Source organism: Quercus suber, unplaced genomic scaffold (assembly GCF_002906115.3).
Source record: "Quercus suber isolate HL8 unplaced genomic scaffold, Cork oak 2.0 scaffold_104, whole genome shotgun sequence".
Classification (NCBI taxonomy): Eukaryota; Viridiplantae; Streptophyta; class Magnoliopsida; order Fagales; family Fagaceae; genus Quercus; species Quercus suber.
Window position 1 is genome coordinate 517,493 of NW_027069569.1, and position 19,299 is coordinate 536,791.

The 19,299-nt window shown below is 40.3% G+C and overlaps 1 protein-coding gene across 1 annotated transcript; it reads left to right on the top strand.

Annotated features, from left to right (window-relative positions):
* Positions 1-454: 454 nt before the first annotated feature.
* LOC112034970 (uncharacterized) lies at positions 455-808 on the top strand. The gene has a single exon (XM_024067799.1). It carries the CDS (start codon positions 455-457, stop codon positions 806-808), a length of 354 nt encoding a protein of 117 aa, XP_023923567.1.
* Positions 809-19,299: the final 18,491 nt, after the last annotated feature.

Consider the following 19,299-nt stretch of genomic DNA (forward strand, 5'->3'; position numbering starts at 1 on the left):
AATTGACCCAAGAGAGATTTTGCCAGGCACTTTGGGTTTGCTACTGCCCAAGTAGTCAGTATTGTGTTAAAAGAGCCTGTACACCAAATTTTGGAGAAGGTAAAGAATGAGCCATACTTTAGGTGGCTTAATAAGATGGGTGGAAACCTTACAAAGCGTAATCAAAGTCTTCATTGTCAGTACCACAAGGATCGAGGACACACTATAGAAGGGTGTAGGACATTATGGAATCATTTAGAGCAGCTGGATAAGATTGGGAAGTTAAAATAATTCTTGTATCAGCCCAGTGGACAAAGCAGTCAGGCAGGGTTGGGAGCTCAAAAGGATGCTTTTTTAAAACCAACTTTTGGGACAATCAACTACCCTAGGTAGGATTGGTTCTCATCCATCCAGGGTATTGTCTATAGATCAGCCATTTGCAGAGGTCCTAATCCCTAACCCTAAGAGGAGTAGAATGGAAGTCCGACTAGCCTTGAGCTTTTCTGATGAGGATAAGGTGGGAACCCTGCAGTTGCATGATAATGCTCTGGTGATTATCCTTAGGATTGGAGGGTATGATATGAAGAGGGTTTTGGTAGATCAAGGTAGCGATGCAAAGATCATGTACCCTGATCTATTTAAGGGGTTGAAGCTAAAGCCTAATGACTTGGCCTGCTATGACTCTCCTTTAATAGGGTTTGATGGGAAAATAGTCTTTTCGAAGGGCCAAATCAAATTACATGTTCAGGCAGGGTTGGAAGTCGTAGAAGTGAACTTCATTGTGGTAGATACCTACTCCCCCTACACTGTTATTGTGGCAAGATCTTAGCTTCACACTATGAGGGCTGTATCTTCCACCTTGCACTTGAAGGTGAAGAATCCATCAAGGGATCGAGTTGAAGAGTTGGTTGGAAGTCAATCTATGGCCAGACAGTGTTTAGTGGCTGTAATTAGGCGTCAGACTGGAAGTGAATCCTCAGCCTCTACAAAGAGAGATTTATTACAATCAAGGGGAATAGTCTTGTCTGCGGATGTGGTGGTAGAAGGTGCAAAGTGTGAAGAATTGGAAAAAATCGTTATTAATAATAACGAGGAGAAGTTTTTCCAAGTAGGAGTGCAATTACCTCCTTAGGAGAAGGAAAAATTGGTTGTCTTCCTTAGGACAAAAGTTAACTTGTTTGCATGGAGTGCTTATGAAGCTTCGGAGGTGGATCCAAATTTTATTTGCCATCATTTAAATGTCAATCCTTCTGTCACTCTCCAAAAGCAACCACCTTGGAACTCTTTTAATATTCTGATACTGTCAAGGAGGAAGTGATCAAACTTAAACAGGCAAGGGCAATAAAAGAGGTGTTTTACCCTAAATGGTTGGCTAATACAATGGTGGTAAAGAAGAAGAGTGGGAAGTGGCGAGTATATGTAGACTTCACTAATTTAAATAAAGCTTACTCAAAAGACTCATTCCCAATGCCTCGGATAGACCAATTGGTGGATGCAACTGCGAGTCATCCTCGGATGAGCTTTTTGGACGCCTTTCAAGGGTATCAACAATACCATTAGCTTTGGATGATCAAGAGAAGGCTGCTTTTGTTATGCCCACTGGGAATTATCACTACAAAGTGATGCCCTTTGTACTGAAGAATGTAGGATCTACCTATCAGAGGATGATGACAAGACTGTTTGAGCCTAAACTTGGCAAAAATATTGAAGTCTACATAGATGATATAGCGGTAAAGAGTAAGGTAGAGTCCGAGCATGTGAATGACCTCAAAAATATTTTTGGAATACTGAGAAAGCATAAATTACGCCTTAATGCTTCCAAGTGCTCTTTTGGTGTTAGTTCGGGCAAGTTTCTTGGTTATATGGTCACTTATCGTGGAATTGAAGTCCACCTTGATTAAATCAAAGCAATTAACAATCTGCAGCCTCCTCAGAATCCCAAGGAAGTTCGGAAGCTAATAAGAATGGTTGTTGCTTTAAACCGATTTATCTCTCGGTCAGCAGACAAGTGTAAGCCTTTCTTCCAGTTGTTACATAAGTGGAAGGAATTTGAATGGACCAAAGAATGTGCCTTGGCCTTCCAGCAGTTGAAAGAATATTTTTCTTAGCTACCAATTATGTCCAAGCCCGAAGAGGAGGAGGTCATGTTTGCTTATATTGCTATAGCCTCTCATGCGATGAGCCTAGTACTGATAAGAGTTGATAATAGAGTACAGAGGTTAGTTTATTATGTGAGCAAGTCGTTGCATGAAGTAGAAGTTTGTTATCTACCATTGGTGAAGGCCATCTTGGTAGTGGTACGGAAGCTCCCTTATTACTTCCAAGCTTATACAGTTGTGGTTTTAACCTAACTTCCTCTTCAATCGCTACTTAGGAAAGCTGATTACATAGGAAGAATTGCCAAGTGGGAGACAATCTTAAGGGCTTTTAATATCAAGAATATGCCTCAGACCTCTATTAAGGGCCAGGTCCTTGTAGATTTTGTGGCTGAGTTTGCAGAATCTCCACTAGAAGAGGATGGTGAGAATCAGAACTTGGGAGGAAAAAAGGTTGAAACAATCTCTGTAAAGAAACCCTCATCTTGGAGATTATAAGTTGATGGTGCGTCTAATAAAAAAGGATCCGGAGTGGGGCTAATAATGGTGTCTCTTGAGAAAATTACCATTGAAAAATCTTTAAGGTTAAGCTTCTCAACCACAAATAACGAGGCTGAATATGAAACTTTGTTGGAAAGGATGGCTATGGTTTAGAAAATGGGAGGAAGGATAGTGGAGGTGTTCTCGGACTCGAGATTAGTTGTGGGCCAGATAAAGGGAGAGTTGGAAACTAGGGATTTGAGAATGCAGGAATATTTGAGCCAAGCTAGGCACTTGCAGTCAAGTTTTGAATCTTTCACTTTGCAGTGGATCCCTAGGAGTAGAAATACTCATACTGATTCTCTGGCTACTTTGGCAACCTCCTCAGCATAAGGTTTACCCCAAGTTATCCTAGTTGAAGATTTGTGTAAGCCCACTGAGGCAAGGAAGGAGAAGGTCTAGATTCACCAAATTAGGGTAGGGCCTAGTTGGATGGATCCCATAGTTCTGTTCGTCAAGGAAGGTATTCTACTTGAAGAGAATGGAGAGGCAGAGAAGGTACGAAGGAAAGTTCCTCATTTTTTGTTGTCCGAGGGGCAAAAGTTGTATAAACATTCATTTTTTGGACTGTACTTGTTGTATGTCCATCCCAAGGCAGTGGAATCACTACTAAAGGAGTTACATAAAGGAATTTGTGGAATCATACAGAGGGCAGATCACTATCTCACAGGGCCATCACTCAGGGATACTGGTGGCCAAGTATGCAGAAAGAAGCACAAAAATATGTGAAGAAATGTGACCAATGTCTGAGGTTTGCTCCAAACATCCATCAGCCAGGAGGTGTTCTTAATCCTTTATCTAGCTCATAGCCTTTTGCTCAATGGGGTTTGGATATTGTAGGGCCATTTTCTAAGGCAATAGGAAATAGGAGATGGCTCTTGGTCGACACTGATTACTTCACAAAGTGAGTTGAAGTTGAGCCACTATCTAATATCAAAGACGTAGATGCAAAGAAATTTGTATGAAAAAATATTGTCACTCGATTTGGGATTCCTTATACCCTCATTTCAGACAATGGACTTCAATTTGATAGTAAAGCTTTCAGGAGGTATTGTTGTGAATTGGGTATTAAGAATAGGTATTCAACTCCAATTTATCCACAGGGGAATAGACAAGCTGAGGCTGTCAATAAAGTTATAGTGAATGAGTTTAAGAAGAGATTGGATGATGTAAAGGGTAAATAGGTGAAAGAGCTACCACATGTTCTTTGGACATATTGGACTACCCTTCGTCGATCGACTAGGGAAACACCTTTTTCAATGACTTATGGGTCCGAGGCTGTGATTCTTCTAGAGACTAGATTCCTAACACTAAGGACGAGCTTGTTCACTCCAAATAGCAATGACAGCCTATTATAAAAGAGCCTAAATTGGATTGAATAGTGAAGAGAAAATGTCATGGTTCAGTTAGCATAATATCAACAAAAGCTCAAACAAGAGTATGATACAAGTGTAAGGCTATGACCATTAGCACATGGAGCCTTAGTACTAAGAAAGGTTGTGGGCACTGCAAAAAACTCTGCCTGGGGAAAACTAGGGCCCAATTGGGAAAGGTCATACCATTTCACCTCAGTAGCTGGTATAGGTGCTTAGTTCCTAAAAGATTTAGATGAAAATGTTATACCACACCTTTGGAATGTAAATAACCTACAAATGTACTATTATTAATGAAAGGCAGCTCTGCCATGTTTTTATTTATGACATTATTTGTTATGTTTATTACTTGTTTGAATACTAAACAGAACCTTAGTCTTGCCTAATTCCTCGGACTACATACCTTGAGTAAATTAATATTCTTGGTTACTTGTTTGAATATTAAACAGAACCTTGGTCATGCCTGATTCCTCGGACCACATATCTTGGGTAAATTAATATTTTTTGTTATTTGTTTGAGTATTAAACAGAACATTGGTCATGCCTGGTTCCTCAGACCACATACTTGGGGTAAATTAGTACTCCTTATTACTTGTTTAATATTAAACAGAACCTTGGTTATGCTTAGTTGTAACAGCCTAGCTCAATGGAAAAAAAAAAAAGTTAGATTTTTTAGCCCTACATGTGCCCCACCTAACGCATCCTGCCCCACCACATATCTCACAATTCTCTCTTTTCTCTATTTGGCCAGCACTCTCATTCTTGTTCTTCTTTTCTTTTTCATTTTCACTCAACACAACACACAAACACACACTTCTCTCCCACTGGTACACTCCTCATCATCACCTCCACCATTTTTCCGACAAGATCACCGGAAAAGCCTCAAGAAGATCACACCTTCACATAAGTTATTTGAGGTAAAAGTTCTAATCTCTTTTGATGGGCATTATGTTTTTGTTTGAGGTTATTTTACCCAAACTTAATAATGATGTTCTTGAGATTTATGAGCTTCTTGGGTGATGTTCTTGTAATTTTGTATATGGATTTTTGATTTGGTGGACGAATTTGAGTGAGTGGGTTTATGGTTTCACTAGTGGTGGCTAACTAAGGTTTATGAATGGTGAAAATTTAGGGGCTTTGAGGTATGTCATGTGAAATAAATGGTGAATATAATTTTTATGGTTTATTTGGAGTTAGTAAAGATTTAAATTGTTTGTTTTGAAGGATATTGTGATTTTGGTGTCATGGGTCCCTTGATGATGTTGTGAAAATCTTGTGGAAACTGCTCATAAATTATTGAGGTTTTGATGTTAGAGATAATGCCTTGAATGATTCATAAGTATAATGAGATTCTATGCCTTGTAAAGTAATTGGTTGAGAAATTTTGGAAGTGGAAAATATTATTTGTGAGGCTAAATTTAGGCTTGCCTAATTTAGTGCTTATTTGGCAATTCCTAATGTGTAACTAGATACAATTTCAAGTTTTATGCATATTGTGATAGGTTTGCTTGGTATTGTTTAGGTTTTATCTAATCTTATTTGGAGCTTGGAAAATTAGGCATTTTTACGGGTTGCAAGGTAAGTAGCTTTTAATCGGATTTTTGGAAAATAATCATATTGTATAAACTTTGTTTGGGTCAAACACATTTTGGAAAATTAATGGTGGAACTATGTTTTTCTAAAAAATTATTGTGTTGTGACCCTATTATTTATGATTATATATGAAAGTGCATATTCTTATTGCATATGGGGAATTGCATGATTTGTTAGATTGGAAAAGATAATCATCTTTTATAAAATTCTTGGGAATGGATTTTATGAATTTATTGCATTATTTGCAAGTTCTAAAAATGCTTTATCTTAGTTTGTATTATTTGGTAAATGTACGCAAAATATTTATGACAAGAAATAGTTTAGAGGACTTTGAGAATATTGTGGCTATTTGATTATTGAAATATTTTATGAAACTACTTGGAAGTGAACTGTGTATTTCAAATACATTAACTTATGAGCTTTTGATGTGGCTTTGCCCTTGTGCTATGATGTTGGTGATTACCCTTCTTAGTGACAACAAGCCAAGTTGTAGACTTACACTTTGCATAACACGGGTAAATCCTAGAGTGTGTGGGTGAGGCCGCTGCATATAGGGCTAAAAGACCACATGCAAAAGGGGTACTGTGCGACACGTCATTCCATGGTGCCTAGGGGGGGAAGAGGTAAATCCTTGAGTGTGGGGTGAGGCTAGGTAGGGCCAAGAGACCACATACAAAAGAAGTACTATATGACGTGTTATCCCCTGCTGCCCATGGAGGGGATAGGTAAATCCTTGAGGGTGTGAGTGAGGCTTGGCAGGGCTAATAGACCACATGCCAAAAGAGGTACATATCATGCTAGTGTGTTTGGACTCTAACTTGTTTGTGGCGGTATGATGTCTGGGTGATATCTCTGTCCTTGTTGGTCCTTGTTGCATCTTGGGTGAAGTTTTCTAATTTTGAAATGGTATTAGATGTTTATATAGCTCACAGTAAATGGAATGTAGTTCGTAGTTATTTTTGGAAGCTTGGTACTAAACTATTCCTATCATTCTTGTCATGTGGTTAATGAAATTGTTTTTGCATAAATTAAATGGAAATTCCCAAATTGTAATATGTTTCTCTAAATGTTCATTATCATGAAACTTACATTTTCCCCATCCTTATTAATTATGCTACTTACTAGAATCTGTCTCATCCCATTATTTTTATAACCTTTTCAGAGTAGGCAATAGTCTTTTGAAATAGCTTTTTGGTGGCTAATAGTAGTTAGACTAACTACTGATGGAGGCTGAACTTTTGTAATGAGTATGTTAGATGGTGTACATCTTAGAATAGGCTTGACTCTTTCTTTTGTATATTAAAGTGATTGTGACGTTATTTCCACTAATGGGACAAGCTGATGATATGTAATTAATTATTCATACCTCTATTCTTTTGTGGCTAATGGTCCTTGTAATTATTGCTTAGAGCTCTAACTTACTTTGAGAGTATATTCAATGAAATTATTATGATAATTCTTGATGTTGGTATTTGATATGATTTATGTGGATTGGATTATCAAAAAAGAAAATCTACAGGTTCTTTGAGATGTCTTTTTCATGCTTTGGATCCTTTGGAGTTTAGGGTGTGACATTAGTTCTTCGGACCACATACTTTAAGTAAATTAATATTCTTGATTACTTGTTTAAATATTAAATAGAACTTTGGTCATGCTTGGTTCCTCGGACCACATACCTTGGGTAAATTAATATTTTTGGTTACTTGTTTGAGTATTAAACAGAACATTGGTCATACCTGGTTCCTTGGACTACATTCCTGGGGTAAATTAGTACTCCTTATTACTTGTTTGAGCATTAAACAGAACTTTGTTCATGTCTAGCTCCTTGAACCACAAATATTGGGTAAATTAACACTATGCAATATCTCTTAAGGAGTTAAACAGAACCTTAGTAATATTTGGCTCCTCAGACCATTTACCACAGGTAAATTAACACCTACTACAACCTGGGTCTATTGCTAAGTGGAATGATGTGTGAAACTTTGGATAAGTGAATTTATTGCCATTGCTCAAAAGTAAGAAAGAAATCCTAAGGCACATATAATCATATGAGCAACTTGTCTTAGCTATATTAGGTACGGTTTTGAAGTCAAATTTATACTTTATCAAAAGTTGTAGACTGGGAAATGTTAGCTTGTTATATTGTTGAGAGTATAGAATGTAGCAGTTATATTATCAATTGTGTAGATGATTGTTAAGATCAAGAATGTGGGAATATCTTGAATTAAGTGAAATTATATTTCATACTTATGTCAATTAAGTGCATGGTAGAACAGAAATCAAATTTGACTTTGCACAAGTACAATAAAGCATAAAAGAAAGTTAATACTTTTCATTAAGTAAAGCCTTGGACAAGGCGGAATAAGTAGAGCTTCAAAAATGTAAACAAAAATTACATAAATAAAACAAAAAAGATCTACCTATAAAATCTAACTTAGGCCCTATTTAATCTTAAGGGGAGGGTTGTCTTTTGCTATGACCTTAGTAGATTTAGCAGTTGCAGCTATTGTGGAGGCTGGACATTTACCCTTTGGATCCTCCTTGGTAGGCATAGGGAGGGTTTCCGGGATAATTTCTAGGTTTTGAGGGACTTCTTTATCCTTAGAAGGGTCCTTGGGCACAACTGAAGGCTTGGTAGCTTCAGGGACCACTCCTTTAGTTGTATCCTTCTCTTTTTCAACTGCCCTAACTTGCTCTGCCTCTTTGGAAGGACTATTGTAGGAGAGGAGAGCCTTAGCAGGTATGTCTTTGCTAAGTTCTGGACCTTTAAGAGCAGTTTCAGCTTTGGAACTTGAAGGGCCTGATGGTCAGATCGCTGGGAGATAATAGACATTTTTTGCTCCCCTTATGGCAAAAGAGCCCTCAACCCCAGCCTGGTTGAGGGCCTCATTCTACACCTGGTGGCAATAGGTTCTACAAACCCCCGAGACTTCAACCCTAAGGCATTCCTCAATCTCTGCCACCCCAATATCATAGTCATCCTGCTTGGCTTTCTCTACAACCTTCTCCACCTCTTCCAATTTCTTCTTCAAGGTCTCAATCTGCATCTTAGCTGCAAATAACTGATCCTTAGTCTGGCGGAGCTGTTTGCATTAAGTTTCTGCTTGCTTCTCGGCCCCGTGCAAAGCAGCCTCGACACTCTTCCTCTCCCTATTAGCCTTGATCAATTGATTGTTAAGTTCTTGGATCCTCTTCTCGGGCTTCCACAGAAGCTATCCTCTTACCTTCCTCCTCCTTCATTTACCGATGAGATTTGGTCACTAGCTCCTTGGCCATGTGCACAGATTGAACAACCTGTAAAGGAAAAAATGCAATGATTAGAGAAAGCAATTATAACCGTAAGTAAAAAAAAAAAAAAAAAAACTTAAAAACTTACCAACACAAGGTCTTTCTTCAGACTAAGAAACATTTCGTGTTTCTTCATGGCCCTTAAGTCGACCATATCTCCAGGCAGCAATAGGGCCTGCTACACAGCATTTGCCACATATCCAGCTCTCCCCTACTGAAAGTCCCTTATCGAGGCATTTGAAAGAAGAGGAGACCCATTCAGTACAAAGGGAGGATTCCAAGCTTGGATCTCTGTGGAGTGGTCACGCCTCCTCTCCACGATGGATCCTTCACTAGAGGACCTTGATTGATTGGTATTAGCTACTTTAGCCCCTTTCTGGGGCTCAACTTCTTTAGAGGGAAGGCCATTTCCTTCTTCCACCACCTCTTTGCCCTTTTGGTCCCATTTTCTCTTTTTGTCTGCGAGGTCAAGTTGGGGAGCCTGGGTTGAGGGAGGAGTGGGGGGCTTGGTCTGGATTGCCATCTCAGGCACATTGCCTCATGCATGAGACTCCAGTAGATCCAGAATGCTTGTTTTAGTTTTGCATTATAGCACCATGGCATTAGGAACTCTTGGAGCTTCCTGAGTGCTACTAACTTGGGCTGGAGGAAGGTGGCTAAAATCACTAGCTAGAAGTTTTGGGGATTGAGGCTGGTTGAAAACCTCAAAGCTGTCCTTAGAGTCGGAGACTTCAACTATTTATTCTTCTTACTTAATAGTTGGTTGAAAAGGAGTTGCTTCTTTCTCAGCTGTATGCTGGAGGGTCAATTCTACTTGTTGTATGCCTTCTAGGACAGGGCCAATCTCAAGGAAACTAAGCACGGCAATGTTGATCTGCCATAGCCAAGGATCTCTGGGCTTGATTACATTATTTGGGGCTAAGAAGCTGGAGGAAATTGGATTGTAGTCGAGGATGAGGTAGGCTACTCTTAAATACCCATCATTGTGAACGAAGATTTCAGCCTTGAGTATCCTTGTTAGATTAGACTCATTGATGAGGTTGAGATTCAGGATAATAGAGTACTTATTTGCCAATTCACCAAAAACAAACACGTAGTCAGAAAAACAGCAAAAATAAAGTAAGATCATATTTTTCAAGTAAATATGGAAAAGATAAGCACAGAAAACATTAATAATAAAGGGGTTATTGTTAGAATCATGAACCTAAACCTAAGTACCCCACTTGGTGTACCTTCCCGTGTTGGGCAATGAAGTCCATCATGCTACTCCCTTGAGACGATTAATTAATCATTATCCATACACTTGTTGGACTCAGTGAGACACGATATAAGTCTGACGGTGGGGACTTTAGTTTTCAGATAGTACCCCTGCCCTGTTAGTTTGTAACGATTGTAAACCCAGTTAACATCATAGTGTGTAAGGTTCACATTCATCCTTTCGTTAAGGGTGTCTACACTACCTAGAATCCTAAACATGTTAGAAGCACACTGGGTAGAGGAGAGTTTGTGGGCAATGAGGTAATCCCTAGTCACCCTACCTATAGGGATTCTCAGCCCTCCTATGAAAACAATCATAGGGATTACCACTTCTCCCTCCTGTCTCATGGTGTGCCATTCCCCCCGGTGGCAATACCTAATGGAAGCCTCGAGAGGAATACAGTAGTGAGCTTTAAAGCTCTCTATACTCTTAGGGGTGTCTACCAGGTGAGCAAATCTACCAATTTGGAAGATCGTTGAAGGAATTGGCAAGACGAGGTAAAATTAGAAGGGCCGAGGAGAAAAAGGGTTCTAAATTTTTTTTTTTTTTTAAAGGGGAGGAAATGCTAAAGGTAACTTACGGAAGAGAGAGAGAGAGAGCTTTTTAGACTAGTTTTTGAGTGTTGGAGATGCAAAAAGTAAAGCAACTGGTAACTTTAAGCCCCATATATACAAAGGGAAAAAAGTGAGCGGGACAATTCTAGCCCAAGTTCTCGTAAAATTCTCCACCATAGGATCTTCATCACACCATAGAACGTGGGGAGCATGTTGCCGTAAGAATTAAATGCAAACACATCTTGGATGCCGAAACGTCAAGAGCATGCTTTTGGATAGTTGAAAAGACACCTGCACAGAAAGAGGTGACATAAGAGTAGAGTAGAGTGATTTTTGGAATATCAAAATTCCCCTTTTTTCTGAGGAGCAAAAAAGTTGAATTTCGAGGGCCTATTGTAGGGATGAAGGGACCTAGGAATATATATTGGGTCATGGGCCTTATCTGAGGACATTTAGCTGTCCGAGAACAGTTAGACATTAACGAAGACATACAAATCAATAAATTATAGAAGGATTCTGGTCATAAAGGTTTGGGAAAGAAGTCCGAGGAGAAATACCTCTTCGGCTAAACAGAGTAGAAGTCAAAGATTTGACATGCCATCAAGAACAACACACCAGACAATTGTATTGGTAAGGATAAGTATCAAGAGGGAATAGGACAAAGGGAAGCTGAGAAATATTTAGGAGAAAACTGCTATCACCGCATTAAATACTTTACAGTTAATTCCTTGGCCACATTAATGTGGAGAGAGAAATTATGTGACGGAAGTGGGAGAGAGAAAAAATAATTTCAGCAATGGTATTGCCAAAATATGTGCCCAAAAAAAACCCACCTGACCTACTCGAAATTGGAGTCTAACTTGACCAAAATTAAAAAAATAAATAAATAAATAACTGAATTGTGGCAATTGAATTGCTGAAATTGTAGGATTATAAAAAAGAAAAAAAAAAACCAAATTATGGCAAGAGTAATACTACGAGCACAAACTATTTTACCATATTTTTGTAAACTGTTCTTATAACCAACTTCTTACTAGTTCTCATCAGGGCCCACCAATAACAATACTTTTTTATTTATTAATAATCACTTACCACATCAACAGTTTGTAAAAGTTTTTATAAAAAAGTTTGCATTTCTAGTATTTTGCCAAAAGTGGAGGATTAAAAAAAAAAAAAAACCTCAATTGTGGCAATTGAATTGCCGAAATTAGAGGAGTAAAAAAAAAAAAAGGGATTGTGGCAAGATTAATGCTACAGCCACACTTTTGGAGGACTAAAACAAAATGAATTGTGGCAAGTGTGGCCGTAGCATTACTCTTGCCACAATTCAAGTGTTTTTTTATTTTTTTTTATTTATTTTTTTTACTTCCAATTTCAGCAATTCAATTGTCACAATTGATAAAAAAAAAAAAAAAAAAAAAAAAAGTGTAATCGTCCACTTTCGACAAAATGCTAGAGATACAAATTTTTTTACAAAAGCTTTCACAAACTACTGATGTGGTGAGTGACTATTGATAAATAAAAAAGTGATTTTATTGGTGGGTCCTGATGAGAACCCGTAAGAAGTTGGTCATAACAACAATTTGTAAAAATATTATAAAATAATTTATAACTGTAGCATTACTTTTGCCAAAATTCAGTTTTTTTTTTAATCCTCCAATTTTAGCAATTCAATTGCCACAATTCTTTTTTTTTTTTTTTTTAATAATTTCAGTCAAGTCAGTCTCCAGGCTTTTTGGGCACATATTTTGGTAATACCATTGCCAAAATTCCTTTATCTCTCTCCCACTTCCGTCACATCATTTCTTTCTCCTCTCCCCTACTTTTTTCAAAATTTCAGTAATGGTGCTGCTGAAATTCGTTTCTGTTCTCATTTTCCCAAATAAATTTGAACATACCCATATCACAAATAAACTTCGTTTTCTACAATATTCAGCCAAAGACTTGTTTTTAGGTACATAAAACATGGGATCATTGTATCCATATTACCTTTTATTTTATTGGTTTATGAGAAGACCTCAAGAGTCAAAACCATGAATTTTATCGGGAATGAAAAGTGAAAATTACATAATGGAGACGAGCTTGTTCTAAAAAATTCTAAGAAACAAAGGACTCTCTTCAATTTAAGTAGAGATATTATTAAATGCCTAAGACATGTTTGGCTAACAAATGAACAAGTCTATTACCTTGCCTACAACCATGGAAAATATCAACTCAACAAAAGCCATAGATAACTATCATACCATAGATAATCGAGGCCACTAAAGAGGGGGTGGGGGGTGGGGGATTGTTCGCTTAAAGCCTAACATATAATCGAAGAATCAGCCTTGATTATGAACTCATGCATACCCACATCTCTTGCAAATTGAAAGCCAGCTTCAAAAACTTTTGCTACGGCTTAAAGAGCATTAAGTGGGGCTTAGATCTTTTTACTCAACACAACTACCAACCTACCTTCTTTGTCTCTTATAAGAACACCCACACCCACACCCACACCCACACCCACTTCCTTCTATGTACTAAAATCAACCCAATCTATGTTGATCTTGAAAAAGGCATCATTGGAGGTTGTGGGCAAATGAAATTCGCCCAAAACTCATGACACAAATTCTAGTAATTTACACGACACTGTTTCAACCAAATGGAAAACATAGCTTACAAGACCACAACACCGTTTCACCAAAATTGAATGTATTCCCAAATCTCTAACCCACGATCCTATGAATTCTTGTTGTGATTCGATGCAACTAGGTAATATTGAACCCAACGTGGTGGCTGAAACCCTGGCTAAGTGGAAGTAACATAATGGTAATGACACCATTAATGGTGAGATAATCAAACACCAATCCCAAGCCAAAGGGTCCAAGAAATGTTAAATAAAAGGGAAGGGTGGACCTGAGAACTTAAATAAATGGGTCACTGAAATTCGAACAAAGTTTCTCTCTAAACTAGTTTGAAGAGAAATCCTACAAACTCATCATATATATTTATATTGAGTGTGAATTTTAAAAATCTAACCGTTAAATTGTATGTTCTTATTACATCCTTAATGGTTACAAAATTTCAAGAAAATCAAAGATTAATTGTTATGTCATCAAATAAATGTTATTGTAGGGTTCAAATTCTTTACGTAAACCCAAAGACAATTAATTTGTAGAGTATGGGTCAAAGAACTAGAATTAGTAAGGGATTAATAACAATGGATCATCACCATTTCAACAGTGCATTGATCAGTTTGTATACATTGATAGTTTTAATCACCCTCTTGTTTTCCTTCTCTCTCTTTTCTCTCTTTCTTCTTCCGGGGCTTCATTGACAGGTGCTCCACTCTATTATATAGTCACTCCTGCCCTCATCTCCATCGTCCACGTGCTCCCCATCCATGAACTTGCTCGAGTACCTGTCACGTCAGGCAGCTTCTTTTCATCTCTGTGTGAGTGGCGGTAGGTTAGGATGCACTGTTCAGAGGTCTTCTCCACATAAATGCGGCCAGAAAAGCTGTTGCAATGCATTGAATATGGTGGCAGCAGCCTTTCCTTCAGATATTTCCCCATCCTTATCGTTCCTGAATATGCTTTGAGCTTATCTTGATCAGGTGGAGTCCTCGGACAGTCATTCGGGCTTTTTCCCTACTCAATTAGTCTCCGATATCATATCAGAGCAAAACATCTTCCTCGGACAGGAGATGTCCTCCTCGGACTGGAGATATCCTCATCGGACAGCGATGATCCTTCATCAAGAGGATTCCACTCCTAGCTGGGCCTTGTCTTTTCCGCATCCCTCTTTTCGGATGTGAAACAGTCCTCTCGTGGGCATTCGGCCCATTAACTTGGGCCTGACCCCCTTTTCCCCCACAATAGCCCCTCAAAATTTTATTTTTTCCAACGCAAGCGGCCAGAAAGAATAAGATTTTGATTTGATATGCGGGAATGAATGGATAAAAAGGAAAATAAAATAAAACAAAAGAAATCAACAGAAGTAAAAAGTCATAAATGCCCCTGTTTACACGAGCGAGATTGTGGAGACGCGCGCCTCATTATTGCCGCTGTAAATCTCTCATTCCCAAAACATCGCATCAACTACTTCAGGCGGCTGTGTCTCTTGCATCCAACGGTGGATTATTGATCAAACGGGTAGGGTTTGCCCTCGTGATTCGAGCGAGATGAATGATACCGCTCCGTTTGTCCCCATATATAAACCTTTGTAGGAAGTTACTTTTCTTACTTTACACATATTCATAGCACTCAGAGCATTTTCAGAGCTTCCGGAGAGTTCCCTTCTTCAAAAGCACTTCACGCCCTCTCGAATTTCTGCGTCTTCTACCTTCAGGATCCCACCCAACAGTACATTTCGAGTTAGGGAATTCGTTTCACTCGTGCTAGTGTAAGTCTCGGCGCCTCCTGAGCCTTTATTTTCTCCTCGGATACCATTTTCTTCCATTGACACCATCTTCCTCATTATTTCATTCATTCTCTTAGAAATGGGCAAATACCAATATCTCGTCGATAGTCCGGCGCTGATTGAGGAGTTCAAGAGAACCCACCATATCCCACGGGAGGTAAATCTGAGGTATTGCCCTCCGGAGGGACTATTGTTAGCCCGGCAAGAAGGAGAGGTCATAATTCCTATGATCGCCTTCATTGAGGGGGGAATGACCCTTCCAATGGGTCCCGTGACCCTAAACTACCTCCATAATCATAGGCTCTCCCCCGATCAGTGCGCGCCCAACAATTTTAAGATTTTAGGGGCCTTTGATGTCGTAAATGAACAATTAGGCCTAGGGCTAACTTGGCACGACTTAACACATTTGTATGAGTGTCGTAGCCAAAGAGGGGGGGGGGATATTACCTTAAATCCTGCTCCGATGTCGTGAGGCTGTTCTCCTGCCTTCCTAAATCCAATAAGGGGATGATAGACGACTATTTGATCGTCTCGGGCGCGTGGCACGACGGCTTACACTGTCCGACCGAGCCAGGAGAGCCAGGTGTGCCTTCTCGGACTCAGGGTCTTTAACCATAGTCTTAGGGCTTTCTCTTTCCGTAATTATTCCTTTGTCTATCCTCGTATTTGCTTTCTAATCTAGCTGGTTTGTTTGTTTTACGGATAAGGTACATACTGCTCCTCGGTTGAGCCTTATTAACGTGCCTGCCCTCAACTACCTGCTGCGCTCGGAGATATACGTTAGCGAAGACGGATAGCTGAGGTCTATTCCACTCATACTTGGTTACACCCCCAAGAAAGCCGACGTCCAGCCAGCGGGGAACGCAATTACTCAGGGTGATTATAGGTTGCAACGCATAGACGTTGCTCGGAAGAACTTTTTAGCGCCCTACGACCTCGCACCGGTTCCACACCCCAATCCCCAAGGTGTTCCGCTGCACGTCCGACCAGTTCAGCAAGTTCCCCTTGCACAGCCGACTGTGAGAGAAAGGGTAGGCTCCTCGTCCACCTCCTTGGACGCACAAATTGACAAGTTCAAGTTTGAAGGGGAAAGTGAAGGAGGTGTCCAAATAATTCCTTCGGACTCCGAAGAGGAACTTGATAGACAGTCTTGTGTCCGACCTCCTTTGTTGCTGACTACAGTCCCTGAAGACTCTTCAGAGGAAGAAATGTCTGACCTGAGACTACTCCTAAAGAGAAGAAGCAATAAAGTTGAAGTCAAAGGGACGGGGACTTCTCGTCCTGCGGCAAATTTGCCTCCACCTCCTCCCGCTCCACAGGTTCCTAATCCGGCTCTCAAACCTATACCGGATTTAAAGAAAAAGAGACCGATGGAGCCTGAGGACAAGGAGAAGGGATTGCCACCCAAGGCCAAGCAACAAAAGGTGGTCAAAGAGCCCCGCCAAAAGAGGGGATCTTCGGCGGAGAGCAGAGAGGAGCCTCCCCTGGCCGAGGTGCGCCGAGGACAACGCACATGGTCCCCCAGGCTAGAGCTCGACGGCGTCCCATTTTCCTGGGAGACCTCGGTCAGGAACTACGACGGGGGTCGTGCTGCACTGATAACCGAGGCGCTGCAGCAACCCTTACTTCTGCCCCGAGACATGGATTCATATAGGCGTTTTAGCCAATATGAACTCTTCATGTCTTTGAAGAGGGATTTGGCCATGGTAAGTATACCCATTCCGCTCCTTGGTTATAATGTGGATTTTCTATGTTTGTATACTAACACAGTCATCTTGTTCAGATCACCCAGCAGGTCTGTGTAGCTGAAGAGTGGAACCGCAAGACCTATGTGGAAGCCCAGGCCGAGGCCCAAGCTAGGTCCGAAGCAGAGAGAGTCTTGGACAACCTGAAGGCAGAGACCTCCAAGCTTTCGGATCAGCTAAAAGGAGTAGCCCAAGAAAGGGATAGCCTGGATGCTGGTCTCAAGAACGCTGAGACCCAGGCCAAGTCTCAGCGCAGGTTGCTAAGTGAAGCTCAGAAAAATCTGGCAGCAGAAAGGGAAACCATCAAGGAGCTTCGCGCCGAGCTGCTGAAGGCTAAGAAGGCTGCCGAGGAAGCTCAGAGGGACGCCCAGCTGGCCAAGGAGGCCACTGAAGCTGAGAAGAGGGCGTCCTATCAGTTGGGGGTGGAGACAACAGAAAAAGGTCTCACCGAGCAATTTGCCTCAGTTGCTCGAGATTACTGCGACTTGACTTGGGGCAAAGCACTGAATGCTGCTGGAGTGCCCCTTGACTCAGATCTTAGACTGCCAGAGAATATTTTTTATGGCGAAGATATTCGGCAGTATCCAGATGACGATGTCCCTCCTGCACAACTCCCAGAGGCCTCTGAGCTGCCTTTGACTGAGCCAAATCCCTCGGTTACCCTTGAGCCTAACCAGGGTCTTCCACTGTTAGGTGATCAGGTCTCTTCCACTGAGCCCCAGCAAGAAAAGGGTGAATTTTTGGAAGGGGAGAAACTACCCTCGGATCCTCCCCACGAAGTCCCAACATAGACTTAGATATTTTATTTTATTTATTATCTTTTTTTTTTTTTGTAGTTGAGGAAATTGTAAACTATGATTTTTATTAATGGATTAGTTTTTGTTTGGATGCTGGTGTTCGCAGTTTAATATGATTTTCTCGCGTTACAAGTGATTTCACCTGGTAATTATAGTCATAGAGAAACACAATTACTTCGCTTTGCAAACAATTTATACAATCAATATCGTGTCCGAAGAAGACCTTATATAGCAGTCAACGTTAAAGAACAATCCTGTCTAATGCTGTATGTAAAAAACAACGGATAAAATCTTCTGTAAATATACTTAGGAAAGTTCACAGAGGCCAAAAAGTAATGTTAACCAATTAACCAAATAAATAGTATTAACTAATCCGAGATCATCTGGTCCGAGGACTACAGGCATGATCAGATTTTAAATTTAAACACCTAGAGAACGAATAAACAGTGTTAACTAATCCGAGATCATCTGGTCCGAGGACTACAGGCATGATCAGATTTAAAGTTTAAACACTTAGAGAACAAATAAACAGTGTTAACTAATCCGAGATCATCTGGTCCGAGGACTACAGGCATGATCAGATTTAAAGTTTGAACACTTAGAGAACAAATAAACAGTATTAACTAATCTGAGATCATCTGGTCCGAGGACTATAGGCATGATCAGATTTAAGTTTAAACACTTAGAGACCAAATAAACAGTGTTAACTAATCTGAGATCATCTGGTCCGAGGACTACAGGCATGATCAGATTTAAGTTTAAACACTTAGAGACCAAATAAACAGTGTTAAGTTATTATAAATAGACATGAAAACAACTCTATTAATAATAATACCTCTTGAGGTTATTTACATTCCAGGAGCGGGGTATTACATGACTATCCAAGTCCTCTAGAAAGTACGCTCCAATGCTTGCACACGACGTGATGCGATATGGTCCCTCCCAATTTGGTCCTAATTTTCCCCAGGCTGGGTTTTTCGTGGTGCCGACAACTTTCCTGAGCACCAAGTTACCGGGTTCTAAGGGTCTTAGCTTGACCTTGGCGTCGTAGCCTTGTCTAAGCTTTTGTTGGTAGTGAGCCAGCCGGACCATTGCGTTTTCTCTCATTTCTTCGATTAAATCCAATCCGGCTTCTAAAAGTTCACCATTGTTGTCCGGGCAGAACAAACTGGTTCTCAGGGTTGGGAAGTTAGCTTTTAAAGGAATGACAGCTTCAGACCCATAAGTCATTGAGAAAGAGGTCTCCCCAGTAGACCTGCGAGGTGTGGTTCTGTAAACCCAGAGCACGTGTGGCAACTCTTCGACCCACCTTCCCTTTGCGTCATCCAACCTCTTCTTTAAGCCGCTAACTATGACTTTATTGACTGCTTCAGCTTGCCCATTACCCTGGGGATAGGAGGGAGTAGAGTATCTGTTCGTGATCCCAAGTTCGCCACAATAATTCCGAAACGAGCTACTGTCGAACTATAGGCCATTGTCCGAAATGAGGGTATGTGGAACTCCGAAGCGAGTTACAATATTCTTCCACACAAATTTTTGCACATCCACATCTCGGATATTGGCAAGAGGCTCAGCTTCAACCCACTTCGTAAAATAATCGGTGCCAACCAGGAGATATTTTCTGTTCCCTGCAGCTTTAGGGAATGGACCCACGATGTCCAAACCCCATTGGGCA

What these genes read in the sequence shown, in the direction of transcription:
- LOC112034970 (XM_024067799.1), top strand. Translation starts at nt 455, where the DNA reads ATGGAAGTCCGACTAGCCTTGAGCTTTTCTGATGAGGATAAGGTGGGA.